The sequence below is a fragment of the Periophthalmus magnuspinnatus genome, chromosome 21 (genome assembly GCF_009829125.3).
Source record: "Periophthalmus magnuspinnatus isolate fPerMag1 chromosome 21, fPerMag1.2.pri, whole genome shotgun sequence".
Lineage (NCBI taxonomy): Eukaryota > Metazoa > Chordata > Actinopteri > Gobiiformes > Gobiidae > Periophthalmus > Periophthalmus magnuspinnatus.
The window spans coordinates 7,599,743-7,615,641 of NC_047146.1; the positions used below are offsets into that span (position 1 = coordinate 7,599,743).

The 15,899-nt window shown below is 41.1% G+C and overlaps 2 protein-coding genes across 4 annotated transcripts in view; both read left to right on the forward strand.

Annotated features, from left to right (window-relative positions):
• lmo7a (LIM domain 7a) overlaps positions 1 to 15,899 on the forward strand; it is a 45,480-nt gene that overhangs the window by 12,497 nt on the left and 17,084 nt on the right. For all 3 annotated transcript variants that reach the window (XM_055230765.1, XM_055230766.1, XM_055230767.1), the window contains exons 4-10: positions 499 to 605; positions 7,149 to 7,179; positions 7,517 to 7,630; positions 8,337 to 8,547; positions 8,997 to 9,240; positions 15,032 to 15,061; positions 15,600 to 15,714. In XM_055230765.1, coding sequence (XP_055086740.1) covers positions 499 to 605; positions 7,149 to 7,179; positions 7,517 to 7,630; positions 8,337 to 8,547; positions 8,997 to 9,240; positions 15,032 to 15,061; positions 15,600 to 15,714 — 852 coding nt within the window. The remainder of the gene's footprint in view (positions 1 to 498; positions 606 to 7,148; positions 7,180 to 7,516; positions 7,631 to 8,336; positions 8,548 to 8,996; positions 9,241 to 15,031; positions 15,062 to 15,599; positions 15,715 to 15,899) is intronic.
• On the forward strand, positions 9,703 to 12,917 carry LOC129457317 (LIM domain only protein 7-like). Its single transcript, XM_055230771.1, has 3 exons — positions 9,703 to 10,384; positions 10,624 to 10,767; positions 11,128 to 12,917. Exons 1-3 carry the CDS (start codon positions 10,038 to 10,040, stop codon positions 11,918 to 11,920), a joined length of 1,284 nt encoding a protein of 427 aa, XP_055086746.1. The 5' UTR covers positions 9,703 to 10,037; the 3' UTR covers positions 11,921 to 12,917.

The window sequence follows — 15,899 nt, forward strand, 5'->3', positions numbered from 1 at the left end:
TGTTTCATAGCAACCAAATGTCTCGAGAATACTTCACCACCCCACAGATTCCACAGGTATTCTCGAGTAAAAGGCTTGGCAGCAGGGAGGGGACAGTTTCAGGGTGTGATAAGAAAGAGACCGCACAGGGCAGACAGGCAGTGTGCTCCCGTGTAATGCGTCGCCTGCTCTTTGGGGCAGGACTTTTTGCAGGGCTGTGATGTCATCCTTCCTGGTGTTAACTTTGTCCCCACCTTAACCCCGCCCACAGGTAGTCCTGCTGCTTTCTGTCAGCCTGGCCCTCCCACACCCCCTACATGTGTGTTTGTGTGTGTTCAGCCCTTGGTAGCTCTTTATTTGCTGCACTCAGCTCCTCCCTATCCTTCCCTGTGCTCTGCTGATATGAACTTTGAAAGCAATGACTCGTGGGCTGTGTGCCTGTCAGGGAATTGAAGAGTGATTATTGTTCCATTTCTCTGAAGACCAGCAGCTCTCATCCTTGTTCTGATTTCTGTACAGGACAACCTGAACGTCTTCCTCAGGGCCTGCGGCAAACTCGGACTAAAAGAAGCACAACTCTTTCATCCCGGTGATCTCCAGGATCTATCTACCAGAGTCACTGTCAAGTAAGTTCATAGCCTTATAGATTCACAACAGTTTACACAGACAGCAGTGCCTCAGGTTCCTCACATAAACTAGGACCCAACTGTACATTTATCAGTGGAATATAATGCATTAATGTACTTTAACAATATACACAGTAGTACACAGTAGACACATGCTCCCCCATGTGAGGTAAGCTGAACAGGAGGTAAAAGCAAAAGGTCAGAGCTATTTCAAGTTTTGTGCGTGTGTGTAAGCACCTGTTTATGAGCTGCACAATCTATTTATGATCAGAGAACAACAAATACTGTGACACCATGGACCTGCACACGGCCTGGGTCTTGGGTTTGGGGCTTCAGGATGTTCCATATTGTGATTGTCATTGGACTGAAATAGACTCATGCCAAACCTTATTGATTCAAAATATGACACCGTAAGCACCGTAATGTAACGTTTAGGTTTTGTTTATTCCTAAGGCAGCAAAGCACACGTGGTATGTTGAATGACCTGTTTGGATTAAGACAGGTGTGCTTCCTGTGTGGCTCCAGGTGAACCCCAGGGCGCTGTTAAAATGCTCTGTGGCATTAGACCAAGAACAAAATCATAAAGTCCATTCAGACAAAACCTCAAAGACAAAGTATTATTATTATTTCAAATCAAAAATAGCTTTACCTGCATATGTTATAAATGAATGTGTAATTATTAAGTTACTTCTGCAAGATTTGGAAAGAAAAATTGTAATTTCTTTTAATACTTTTCCCATGATCTAAGAGCTTCCTTTCTGCCATAAGCGGAAACAGTATATCCTATGCCTCAAACACACCTATGCACATCTGATGGGAGACATGTACATTTACTGAAACTTGAAACCTGTTTAAACAAATCTATTGTTATGACACTCTCTGTTCTTCTGTCCTTCTATAGCCCGATGATACAGCGTTCACAAAATGGCTGAATCACTGTCGTAAATTTAAAAATGGGCTTTTTTATAGTGCATTATCAGTTATGTCCCTTTACACAATGTTGTTGTAAATTTTGCAGCTGATATCAACAGGTTTATTTGAAAATCGGCTTGGAAATAGTTTGCATTTGAAATATTAAAATCTATATATCAATATAAATAAATGTCATGTTAAGTGTTGACATTTTAATCTACCTATTTATGTATCTAACTGTCTATACTTCAAAAACAAAATGAACTTTACTCCATAGGCTCCTGTGTGCAGCGGTTTGGTCTGAAGGGGTCGTCCCTATTCCCTATTTTTAGCCTTACAGGGGTCACGTTGGCTAGTCCAGGATCACGGCTAGCATTACAGGTTCTTTTATTAGTGACGTGTGTTTTTTATCTCTGCGTCCGTGCGTGCGTCTGTGACCTTAACCCCAACCCCTTCAAGGATTAGTAGCAGTTTTTTGTGATCTTCCTCAATTTTCTAGAAACAAGGAAGTAACTACGCTATAGCTGAAATGCAAATATGCGTGAAAGTATTCTAAGTATTCAGGATACTGCACTCTGATTGGTCCATGGAACAGAATATGTTATGAAATATATTTTAATGGAGGTATTCGGTGTTCTGTAACTAAATACATTTTCAAAGTATTCTTCTCAGCACTGTCAATGACCAATGCCTCGTTTATTCTGCTGCAGACCGGAGGCTGGTTATAGGCAAATGAGTTTCAGGTTAAAACGGAGCAAGAGAAAGTTGTCTATCAGCTGTCTTTGGCCCTGGTGTGTCCAAGCTCCACTCCCTTAAACCCAGTCTGACAGGTGCTGTGCTCAGCTCTTCTGTGTTGTTTCAGCAGCTATGCGCTTGTTTGTACTTTATACATTTTTCCCTATGCATTCATATATTTTACTCTACTTGTTTCCACCTCTAAAATTATGGCGTTGCAATATAAACTATACAAAGCGTTGATACATACATATTTTCAGACTAAAAACAGACTAAATAAGGTGCAAAAAAGACTTTCCTGAGAACCTTTTAAGGGCTGACACGTTTCATTCGAGATATTTAAAGCATTTTTTGAAACTATAGTGGGAATTGTGAAAACATGAGGACTAAATGTGTCTGCTGTGTGTATCCACCAAAGCCATAAAAGGTTATTGGACATCTGCGCTGACCTTTGAGCATTGCTGTTGTAATGCACTCACCGTCTGAAATCCCTGTCCTTCCTTCTCTTACGAAATCTCATCCCATATAAATGTCTTATCAGTGCCTAATAAATTCAATTTCAAAACAGTCCTAGTACATGACGAGGCCGATGCGAGCCTGATAAGAGCGTCCCATTGTTGTAGGTGAAACCAAACCAGAATCTGTTTCATCTTTGACCGTGATGATTTCTACATGATGAGTGATCAGACCCGGAGCAGCTGCCCAGGAAATGGAGCACTAAATGAGTCATGATGGCTTAAACGGCGCCATTACCAGCTGATGTCACTTCCACTGGACCTCTTCTGTGCTGTACGGGGAAACCGGCACTTTCCTAATGACAGTCAATATTTACTCTTACGACTAAGTATAAAACTCCATCTGTAATTTGTCACTGCCTCAGAGTGTAGCTGTCCACCACTTTCACTGCTCAACCATAGTCCTACCTCCTATAAACAAAAGGAAAGCATTGTTATATAGTATATTTTTGTAGATTTTGTCAGTTGCGTTACTGTCACCGGCTGGAACATTGACCCGCTTTTGCCACACTAAAACTTTGCTATGAGTAATTTAAAGCATTTGGCCGTAAGGTGAATACATTTTCTGATGATTGATGATGATTAACTGCTATTAGCCAAGCCTCTGACTATTGAAACATGCCCCCTGCTGAGAGGGGGTCAAAGTCTCTCTCATTTGATTAAGCAAATTATTGACGAAAGCTGAGTACTGTCCACACTGAAAAAGAGAACATGCTCCCGCCTCCTAAAACACGAGGAATGTGAAGGACCATGAGCAATAACTGGAGAATTATAGTTATGTAATATTTGACAGAACTACGCAGAACAATTTGAACAATATTTAAGACAACACACCTATGTTACATGTAAAAGTGTGATATGTGTGTAAGCATCAAGGCGTGGTTCAAAGAATTACCAGTGCACTCAGTCTCAGTCTTTTGCTTGTTTTGTTTTTGCTTTTTTTCCAATCTATCTAATCTAATAACTTCACACACTTTAAATGACTTAATCCAAGAAGTACTCGAGTAAACTGGGTTAGCATTTTGAATTTTTTTTCCCAATCTGATCCACAAAGAGAAACTGAACTTATTATAATCCGTGACAGAATGGGAAATAGCTTCATACACTGTAAATTTCCTTTATATTTCATGTTACTTAAGCCAAGAAATACTGAAGTAAATCGGGTTTTAATAGTTTAATACCAAATGCTTAAAGTTTAGTCCTTCCAAATCCAGCCTGGTAGAAATTGTGGCGGCAGTGTTCTCATTTATCAGCTAATTTTAGATAATAAAACCTATTTGTTGTGCTGTTTTTGACACTTGCATAATAACACACTGAATGGCACTGTACAGACAACACAAGATCTATAGTTGCGTGTTTCGCTGGTGGGGAGCGATGCACCAGCCTCACCCTGTGTCCACAGAGGCTGCACTGTCTCTAATATTCTGACACAATGATGCCAGGCCAATGCTTTTCACACATAACCAAACTGGGATCTAGAGGTGGCCAGCTGGGTGTGTGGCACATTTTAGATAATGAAAGAATAGTTTTAAAGGATGTCCCATGTGGGGGAATGTACCCGGGCAAGTAGACATCACTTAAGAGGTATGTGTGGCTTACGCTCCGCAACACACCCATTCATTTCACAGCCTTTGTTTGTTTGCTAATTGATGTCATTGTCAAAGTTGGCACTACGTTATTACAGGCCGGGCTTGAATAATTGTTCATGAGGATCCAGTTGACAGCCCTGTTGACAAATAGACCGACTATCACAGACGAAGATTAATATAGACTCAATAGAAAAGACTTTAAGCCGCTGTGAGGAAGCTAAATTTAAGCCTATATATACTGTTTATAATATTGCATAATTGCTTGTGTTTGTTTGGTCGGTTTCAGACAATAATTTGAGGTTGACTTGGGTAAAAATCGTTTGTCGTTTGTCAGAGTGATGAGGAAAAACCTGCTAATTTGTCAGGCCGGGGCTAGCTCGGATCAGATAGCTCCCTCATCGGCTGTCAGCACTTGAGAAACAATATCTTTCTTTATATTCAAAACACACTTTGTAGTTTAGCGTGAGGATTCGATAACTTGCCTGAGACCTGTCATGACACATAATCATAAGAGATCTCAGCTGATTTAACATACAGTCCTTCTAGTCCCAAGGCAGCAAACGGGGCTTTTATCTGCTCTCCTATTCATCTAGTGCAACAGAAATAAATGAGTGTTATGGGAGCGGCTGTGGTTATTCTCTGGACCTTTTTAAAGTTACCACTGCTATAATCTTCAGCTCCAAGCCACACAAGATATTCTCCCGCCTCTTTTATGGAGCCTATAAATCTGTGGGTAAATGTTGATTTGAGTTTCCATCATTAGCACTGAGCCTTTTGGAAAGCTATTTTTCAATGTTATGTGACTGGATGTTGATTAGGACTACACAATATGTTGCGTTCTATCAATATTAACAACTGCAGTCTATCTATTGCAAAACAAAACGATGCCTTGGTCCTTCAACTGGAACAATTATTCTTTCCTTTTGGGTTTTGTCTAATGGCTCCCCTGCCTACTGTGACTTTGCATATTGGTTTGGCGTACTTTCTTTTTCTGTGGTATGCTTTTGAATCCGTGTTCGTTTATTTGGGCTTGGGATTGGTCCAGAGTACACTGGTTTGTTATTGCCTGGGATCCAAAAGACACAGTTCTTCAATACGATACTAAAATGTGAATCTGGTCACCGGTGAATCTTCCTGTTTTTGGATGGGCATGATTGACAGGTGGATTAGCCAATCAGGGGCACGTGTGATCAGTCGTATCTGAAAAAATAAAGGGAAAAAATGTCACAGGGGCTGATATCTGTAGAATTAATGAGTGAAGCACTAAACTCTGTTAACCTGAGTTGAGATAAATTCAATTTTATGTGTAAATCATAGGTGACCAATGAACTCAGAATGTGATGTGATTGCACGATCACGTTTGACCGGACTTGAGACTCGATACAGGGCGTGGGGACCAGCCTGATAACGATCTCTATAAAAAATACAGAGAGATATCATTCTGGTTTGGCAAGGGTTGTTAACCATAACAGGTAGAATTTCATCTAAAAGAAATACAAAATATACTTTATAAAAACCTTGTGCAGCCAAGTTCAATAATGTTGCATTTTGTTGGGACCAGGGAGTCTTGTATACCCTTAACATTTACACTGCCTTGTTACTTAATAACCTTTATAATAGCCATTCATACTCAGTGTCACGTTATATTAGCTATGACAGTGCAGCCCTAATACCAGGACCACATAAATCAGTCTTGTTGTTGTTCTCTTAATACAAGCCCCTTAGCCCGTGCATTAGTGACATAGCATGAAGCTGTTGTTACATATGTGGTACTTGTATTACCGCATGATAGCTGGAATGTGTAGCATGCACCAAGGCCGTGTGAAAAGGGTCATATTTCTCTCACTGTCACTGTTCTCCTTACATCCTATATTATACTTATCACATTTTACAGCCCTCTTAAAAATACCAAGTACTTAGAAGGTACACTCTGCTCATGTTATGTTTGTCTTATGGGATCAGGGTGCGTTTGTTTTGTTTTCCAACAAAAAGACAAGCCAGGTAAAAGTGATTTATAGACAGCCGAGGTCAAAGGTTCTTCAAAAATGACTCAGTACATAAACCAAGAACTGAAGTGTATTTAGAAGTTGCTGTTGCAAAGTAACATTTCAGTCATTACTTGTACAATGTAAAGCCTGTACGTAAGTCCCAAAACCTGAATAAATAAACATGATGTTGGAAGCAAACATGCACAACAGCTAAAACTCTCCAGCGTTCCAACTTAGTGCTGACCAAGCCCAGCTGAACATCTGGAGACGGGTCTTTGTGCCCTGCATGGCGATGCCCTCTGCTCTTGAAAGGATGCCCTAGTGGCAAAAACTGCCCTACAGGGACAATATAGTATACATAAACTTGGTGCGCCCTTGTCAAATCAGCAAGCCCAAATTCCTAACAAATCCATGTTAACAGCCACAGAAATAAAATGGTGAATTTCAATTGAATCTCAACACAAGTTTACTTCACCACAAAAATGTATTTCTTTAGCCTTTGCATAAACAAATAACACACAATGGTTCTATTGTAGCGATAGTGCTAATTCAGGAACAGTTTAGTGTATATTAGAAATGATCCCTGGAGTGGGATTCCCACACTTTGGCTTTATTTGTTTTCAAGTGAGCTTATTTGTCTGAGAGCGAGTGGAGTGAAGAGTTGCCAGTGGTCAGGATTGTGCTGTGCGTTTCCAGCTCTTTCACAAACACACCGTTCCAAACAAGCATGCCCTCTGTTCTGTCTGTTCTTTTATTGTCATCTTCTCTCACACTCACCACAGCTTTCTGTTCTCTGCCTTACAGAGCTGAAGAGACCAGCCGCAGACTCAAAAATGTGAGTGAAATTCAACTTCAGGATTAAGTCTTCATTCAAATTTTAAATATATTGTCAGCATTCATATGTTGGACTTATGTACGCTAATTTAAAGTGACAGTTGAACAGCATATCTCAACTGCTTATTCTTTTATTGGCAAGAAGCTTTTACCGTGTAGTACTATTTACTATGCAATACTATTTTACTATGATCTTCCATCCAATTTTTTTAACTATTCCGTCTTAAATCTGGTTAATTTCACAAGTCAAAATGTATGTATGGAAAACAACATATAATTGAAACATATTGTCTTAATTATGAAGTGTATATATAAAGTTTTCCCCATCTCTTCTCTAGGTGCTGATCACCATTTACTGGCTGGGAAGAAGGGCTCAGTGCGACCCTGTGTATAATGGACCTTACTTAAACTTGAAGGCGTTTGAGGGATTGTTGGGCACAGCACTGTACAAGGTAAACAACATGTGAGAGCTCAAATATGCCAATAATGACAATATACTGCATTTTGAGACCACAGGAAGCACAATTTAAACCCTTTCCCCCTTTACAATACCCTCTTTGCTTATTTATATTCTCTATGGTATGTGCAGAGTATGTTGAAGAATGACTGTAATAGGCCAAGGCTGTCTGAGTGCTGGCCACTAAACCAAAGCTATGTTAAGTCATAAATGACCTAATCCCCTGACTCAACTATTTTAATCGTGTTTGCAGTCTCATACAGTGTACCCGGTCTAGTGTAAATAGTGGTTGTGCTTCTTCATACGCACATCCCTGTTGAATGTGACACCTCGCTCCCATGTGGATTTATAGACACTTTGCCCTCGCGCCCTCTATAATTTAACCAATGTGATGATAGTATTAGTCCATATTAACTTAAGCACGATAAGGCTACGACTACAGCTGCATTGTTGAGTGTCATTTTAAAGGATTTGGAGGTCTAAAATGGTTTTGTTTCGTCACTGCTAACATGTTTAAGCTTGTGAATGTGTCTCCAAGGCTTACATAAAGGCTGTTATTATAGGAAAATACTGTACATTACGGTGCTACATGTTTGACACACAAGACATTTCATTATATTGTAAAGGGTAAATAAGAGGTCACTTAACCTGGGAGGTCCGTGCTAACTTTTGTATAACTTTCTGTGTTTGTGTCCATGAAGGCTCTACACGAGTCGTCATCCACTCCCCAAAAAGATAACAGTATATTGCGAGACAGTGGTTTTGGAGAGAGCTGGTACTCAGAACAAGAAGATCTACATCATTTTCGAGGTGGAGGAGGGGGGCACAGGAGAGACGACTCCCTGGACAGTTTAGACTCCCTGGGATCTCGACCGCACAGCATCTCATCGGATATCAAAGGCAGCAGTGAGGGTAGGAAATGTTATTGCATTCTACTAACTTAGAATTTGGGAGTTGGAAAAAGTCTTTGTGAACCGTTGCTACTGCAGTTCCACAGACCTCAAAGTGTTACATTCTTCACAAAATATTTCCCTTCAGTTCATTTGCCTCAAACTTAAAATATTTGTGAACAGGCAAGATGTGAAAGATCTGAGCCAGTAATCTGACTCCCATATGAGAAAATGAATACCTAATGCCCTCTAGTGGTGTCCATTGGAAGACTGTTATTTTCCATGAAAATAAAGCTTTAGATTTATTATAAAACTGGTGATAAAAGTTCTTGACTTTTTAAGGACAGACTATGAGACATATAAGACCTGTGAGTAAAACAAAAGGTCTCATGATTGGATCAGTGTCCTTAATTAGCAGCTTTATCAATAAATGCCATTATTATTTTCTCACGCTCTTCTTTCATTTTGCAGGGTTTTGCAGTGACACTGAGCAAGACCTAGGCTTCAGGATGACTGACAGGGATAATCTGAGTTACCGGCGTTCAGCTGTGGTCGCGCCTAAGACGACCACACAGTTTAACCAGTTTCTGCCTTCCAAGGACAAGGCTACAGGCTATGTGCCAGCTCCACTGAGGAAAAAACGTGCAGAGCGTAATGACGACAATCGTCGCAGCTTGACAAGCCCCTACATAGAAGAGGAAGCACCTCTCACCAGGTATGAACACACACATACAGAAATACTGTTCAAGTTCTATTTAGAATTGTGTTAACTATATTAATAAATAACTGTTTATTCCTTCCTCTTCCATCACTGGTATTTGTGGTGCTGGTCATTTACTTTTGTGCTGGGTTTGTGCTGTTGTTGTTGAGGCTTTCATCTGACTGTTATGTCAGTAGAGGGTCCCCGGTGCCTGCAGCAGGGCAGCTCTGTTCCTATGACGACAGTGGCAGTGACTCTGACCTGGACCGCCCTGACCCTGACCTGGTCCTGGATGACCTGGCCAGCAGACGCTTCCACAGCCCCACCCCCTCCACTCCCACAAACTTCGCTATGCCCATGAGCCCTCTGGCAGCCAGCAAGTCATCTGAGGCTAGGAGGGGGCCATGGCCCCCAGTCAATCTGAATCCTGGCTTTGTCCCACAGCAGAGTGTGGCCTGCCTCAGGTCAGAGCTGCTCCAGAGTGAATACGGCATGCTTGCCTCATGAGACAGTGCTTGTTTTAGTTTACATCATAACCATGCGCAGTATGATTGACTCTATTATGCTCTTTCTAACTTAGCAGTCTGGCTGGTTTCTTTCTGGGATTGATGTGGTTTTTCAGTTGGAGTGCAGTTTCTAGTCTTGCAGGGTCAAGCTATCAGCATAACAAATCAAAATTTGCCTCAAAGTTTGGTTTTGCAGCTTGCAATGGTTCACTCATCCGTGCATCATCTCATATGAGTTGTTAATGGCTGAGTAAAGACTGCTCTTTGTGTGGTTGGTGTGCTGTGCTTTCCAAATGCTGCTGTGATATGTTTGGTTGGCTGTCTCTTTTGAGCAGCAGAACTGGAGGCTATGACTGTGGACAAACACACTCCCCCCAGCGCTCCGTGAGGGTGGACCACCGCTCGGGCGTGTCATCTGACAGTCTGTTCAGGGACTATGACGACTCAGAGGACTCGGATGATGAGGTGGGCCATGCTGACCCTGTCCAAGATGACCTGTACACCCGAAAGATGGGTACCAAACCCCAACTTCCTGCTTTGTCTCATGACAAATTCCTACCCAAATTTTGGACACCTGAAGAAGACATCCACATTCAGAAAATCAAACTGGGCTCACAGAAAAGACCCTGGTACAAGAAGATGCAAGGCCTCAGGTGTGTGAGGAATGTGGCATGACATGGAAGTACACATAGAATTTCATTACTGTAACATTAGTTAAAGTAAATGTCTCCATATCAGCTGCATACTGTGTCTTGCTATGCTTTTAGAATCACTGCATGTCACTTACATCATCTTAAAATCAAATGAATGGTGCATTTTCTCATAAATTCCTCCTTTTCTTTTTCCACCTATCTGTCGTCTGTCCTGTTCATGGTGTCTTCTGGCTGTTTAGCTACAAGAAATCAGGCTCGTCTTCGGATGATTCGGACTGCGACATCAGTCCTTGGCTCTCCTCGGGGCGTTCCTCCTCTGGTCCTTCTCAGTCCCTCTCAGATAGGGCCTCTGCAGCTCCCCCCACCCTGGTTGTGGGGAAAAGGTCGATACAGCTGCATGACTGTGACATTGAGGGAACTTTCTACTAACCCTATCTACACTACTAACTAATATGGACTGATATTCCAACATGCTGCTTTATACAGGACTAATATCAAACTGCTGAAGACGTCTTAACAAACTGTGCTCGCATTTACTTGATTCCTGAAATAAGCTGCTTTCTAGCCTATATAATGATGATTTGTATTTTGTAGTAAGAATTTCAAGATTTGATCAACGTGTTTGAATCAAATTGTTTACCTGCTACATGTCTCCGTCTGTTTTTCTTGCTCTGTCATCCAGTTCACAAGCATGCACTCATCACTCCTCTCTGTCCTTTTCTCTCCCTTTTGCCGACCTGCAGTTCCTATATTGAACCCAACTCCCCATCACCACAACTTCCAGTGATACACTCCCCTGTGTTAGAGCCACCTCCTTTAGTGTTTCCCCCTGTGGACCCCACCTCAGGCCCCAAGTTGGTCAAATGTGAGAGATGGCCCCTCTATGGGCGCCAAGACCCCCGAGAGCCCCCTGACCAGTTGGACTATGACAGCTTATACCCTGACTTGGAGAATGATGACATGTTTGCCAGAAGGACCCTTGCTTTTCAGTCCAACACAGATTTGGCGATGTTGAAATTACCCGTCCGGCCTCCGCGCTACTCGTCCGAACCCCAGCTTAATATTGTAACTCGAAAACATGACCGCAACAGCCCAGAGGAAGAGGAGGAGAAGGAGGAGATCTTCCCTGACATAGAAGAAGATGATGTGGTTTATCGTAAGGAAAAAACATCCCATGACCAGCGCCCCCTATCCGGTGCCCCAGATAACTACAACCCCATGCCTATCCCAGAGCCTTGGACTTTACCTCCTGAATTAAAAGCCAAACTCCTTTGCCCTCCCTGCCCTTTAACCCAGGAAGTAGAACGCGATAAAGCAAACAAACTTGAAAAAGAGATGCGCCCTGACACGGATGACATGCTGGTTCGAAAGCTGGAGGTGTGTAATAGAGTCCCTTTGACCAATCAGAAGGGTCCACCTGTGCCTTCGACCTGCAGTGAGGAGGATTTGCAAAAATGGCAGACTATTAGAAAAGCCAGTCAGCTCAAACACAGGAAGAAGCTTTTGGTGGAAAGACTGGCTGCTTTAAAGACATAGATAGACTTGATGAAATGGGAACAGATTGTGACGCTGTGGACGCTGTGGTATTTTTCTATTGAATGACGTGTTATATTTTTGTTGGCGACAGTGGTTGTTATGCTTGCTGTATTACAATGGGAGAGATGTTGCCAAATGAATCAGAAGAATTAGGTGTGTTCTCCTTTGTCCAATAGCAAAACTGTATTGTTGATTTGTTTTCTTTTCTGTATTTCATTACATATTTAAGAAGAATGAGGAAGCGATGAAAATATGACAAAAATATACAAGGTGTCCATAAATTACAAAGGCAATTGATAAGATATCGTAATCGGACTTGTTCTATTGTACTCAGTGGTTTTCTAAAGTATTTGACCTCATTTAATACACCTCTATATGGTGCCCATATAGAGGTGTATTAAATGAGGTCACCACATGAAGTACATCAAGACGTGGCTGGATTTCTTGCCATGTTCGCTGTAGTAGAGCCTCATCAGTGGGTGCATCTACATCTGTGATCTTTTGCTTTAGTTCAGTAATGTCCCCTCTTTCTTTGATATATGATATTTTTAACATAGCCCCTCAATTTAGGTTCAATAAACCATGATACACATTGTGCCTTCTCTTGAGGAGCAGTCATTTCTTAGGAGTTTATTCAAACGGATGCCTCTTCAACTAACAGAATGCCTTAAATACAAAAATGCAATTAAAAGCTTTGGAAACCACTGAGGACAATAGAACAAATCTAATTAATATATCTTATCGATTGCCTTTGTAATTAAATTTTAAAATTGTAAAGAAACTCTCAGGACACCTTGTATTAACACAGATCTGTTAGTAAAGATAAGCTAGTTTTTGAACAATGACACTGGACTTTACAGTATTCATGGATACAATGTGTGTTTCAAGTGTGGTTTATGAACAAAGCAATGATGAATGATGTTACAAACAAATGCACAATATACATTTGGTTGCCTTAAGCTGATATAAAACATTAATAAACAAACTCGCTCTTAAATGTGTTGTAATCTGCTAAGTGTTTTAGTGCTTCGTCACAGGCCACATCATGAGGGTGAGGTCAATGTTAGAGAGAAACAGGGGCAGTGCCGTGCTCCTCCATATTAGGTTTTAAAAGTCACTACAGGAACTACATTTAAACTACTTAAGCTTGGCAGGGGGCGAGGGACGTGCTTTACTGTTAAAAGGCTCTAAATTATCATAGTAAAAGAAAAAAATGTAAATCTGTCAACTGGACAAAGAGTTATAGGAGTGAAGACTTTTCGCTTCTCATCTAAGTCACTTCTTCAGCTCTGGTCAGATTAGTGGTGGATTTAGTGGAGCTACAATAAGTACGGCTGAGTCATACTTAGCATAATCTTAAAATGGGTACTCTCGCACCTTTTAGCATTTATTTGTGTTTATTTTGTGTCTAAGGATGGAGTTATAAATTTGAGATAGATTATGTCTAAAGCTCCCATTTTTGTCCAAGAAAGGATTGTCTTTCCTAACAAAAATTGCCTCTTTAACTCCCCTCTCAAGCCATTTCTTTTCTTTGGTTAATGTCTGTACTTCACTATCTTCAAAGGAGTGGTTAGTGGCTTTGATACGGAGATCTACGGCTTCACTTCTACAACTCTTTGTCCAGTTGACAGATTTAAATGTGTTTCTTTTACTATATATAATAACTGGACGATTGAAGGATTACACATACATCTAAACTGTCATGTTAAATGAGCGCCCACATCGAAGTCCTTAGCACCCCTTTAGCTCCTCCATCCAAAAAAGTCTGTCTTTGCCCCTTCCATGGAAATAACTTGACACTTACACGTGATACTCAAAGTGCATTACAGTGGAGAAAGACGTGACTAATAAGCGTGCCAATTCAAACACTGTAGCGCTGTCTGTAGATGATGCCATGAGGTCCCATAGAAATTCCCCATTGCTGTAAAAGAAGATGTGTAACCATAGTAACCTGAACACAAATCCGTACCCCGGTGTTTGCACATGCACTAGCAGCCACAGCGGCACACAAAGCTGCCATTTAACCTGAGTCCGGGCCATCTGGACCTACTTTGCCTTTTCCACATGTAAAGCCACGTTTCCAGTGACATCAGTCGTTCTCTATAAAGGCGGCATTGTTTATTGAAGCGTACATGTCTACACGCCACTGCACACAGCGAGGAAACTTAACAACTCAGCGATATTGTACTTTAGGGTACTGCATATACTTCTCAAAGTGTAGGATAATGGACCCATATGACGCTCTTTTCTGATCTTATTCATCACAAACAGACCTGGAGTTGTGTTTTATTTCATTCACACATGTTCAACACACAAATCCTGCGTATTTAGTTCTTCTGTCAAACTGAAAAAACTCTGTTCCACCTTGTGATGTCATCAAGTGGTAACACAGGAAGTGCTCCACTGTGTTTTTTTTAAACTCCATACACCTTCACTAGAATCATTTGGATAATTTCAGCTTGGGAATTGCCAATCTCTACTGAACAAAAGGTAAACGGTAGCTGTTAACTTGAAAACTAACACTTCACGACATCACAAAGTGGAACGGAGCACGCTGAGCTTTCGAGACGTACACAAATAATAGTAAAGGGTTACTCAAACATGTGTGAATGAACCAAAACACATCTCCAGGTATGTTTTTGAGGAGGTAACAGCATTATAACATGACTTACAGCTCACAAGAGTCAATTTTGTGTAATATAGGACCTTTAACTGAAGTATAGAGACAGAAATAGACACCAGTATTTATGAATTAAACAACACATGTACTGTATTTATTACCTTTGTGAGATGTTAGGGTTTGTGTCTCATTGAAAAGTACATTTACAAGTTAGAATCTGCCTAAAATTCGTGAAATAGATCCATTATCATACAGAATAATTTGGGTAAAAAAAAGAAAATAGTGTATCTTCTATAAACAAAAGCAGCAATTGCCTTTTCTTATCATTTATTTTGTACAGGATGTTTCTAAAACTCTAAAAGCTGCATGCGGGTTTAGCTGTAACACACTCAAGTCTTCACCTGGTCCGTAAAATCCCTTATTTTAGTATTCCCGTACAGTTTCATTTATCCCTTTTGTTTGTGGTTCTTTTTTTTTTTTTCATTTTATAGCCAGCTTCCAGGAGAGGACAGTCTCGACGGGTGAGTTAATACGACCTCTCGGGAATGTGGCACTTTTGCATTAAGATCTGCCTCTTCAGTTGCACCTCTCTCCCTTTGCTTTTGTCACTGCTCTTCTCACTCTCCAAACCGCTAACTGCTGACACATAACGTTGTGCATTGTGTGGCACGGGGCCAAGTTCAAAGCGCGGTTTATTACTTAACAAAGCCCTATTGAAAGCAACAAAGTGGAGATGCACACACAGGCGGTACACTGGGGTCATATGGTTGGAGCGCAGGGAGGTATGACTGAGAAGTTTACTGCAGACTTCCACGCTCTTGTTGCTCTCGTGATATCCGTATGATTTAAGTGTGATATTTTGCAAGGTGGTGAGGATGTTTTTTTCTTTTTCATAACCTGGGTGTACTACAATGTGTGTCCTTAACAAAGGTTTTCATCTCGCTTGGTTTGCATACTAACGCGTAATAACCGATTTCAGCTGGACCGTGGTACGGCATGCACGATTTAAATCTATATAACTTTTGCTAGTTTATGTTTCTAATGCCGTTTGTTTCTTAGGAGCAAATCGACCAGTGATATTGACATGGAGCAGAGCATTGCGAGACAGGTCCGCTACGAGGAGCTGCAGAAATATCGGGAGGCCATCAAGCAAAGTGATGATAAGTGGCAAGATGTGAGTAGACTCAGCCTGAACAGCACAAGCTAATCACTTTTTAAAATAAATATTAACTGGTAGAAATATAATTGGGAAAAGGTTCAGTATCATATCTACACACGCATCTACTCCACATGTGCCAAACTCAAGGCCCCCGGGCTAAATGTGGCCCCCCACGTCATTTTATGTGGCCCACAACAAGA

Bases quoted from the DNA above. Each gene is read 5' to 3' on its own strand.
- LOC129457317 (XM_055230771.1), top strand. From the start codon at position 10,038: ATGTTTGGTTGGCTGTCTCTTTTGAGCAGCAGAACTGGAGGCTATGAC. The intron at 10,385-10,623 runs GTGTGTGAGGAA...CTGGCTGTTTAG, and splicing joins AAGAAGATGCAAGGCCTCAG to CTACAAGAAATCAGGCTCGT. The intron at 10,768-11,127 runs GTCGATACAGCT...GCCGACCTGCAG, and splicing joins ACCCTGGTTGTGGGGAAAAG to TTCCTATATTGAACCCAACT.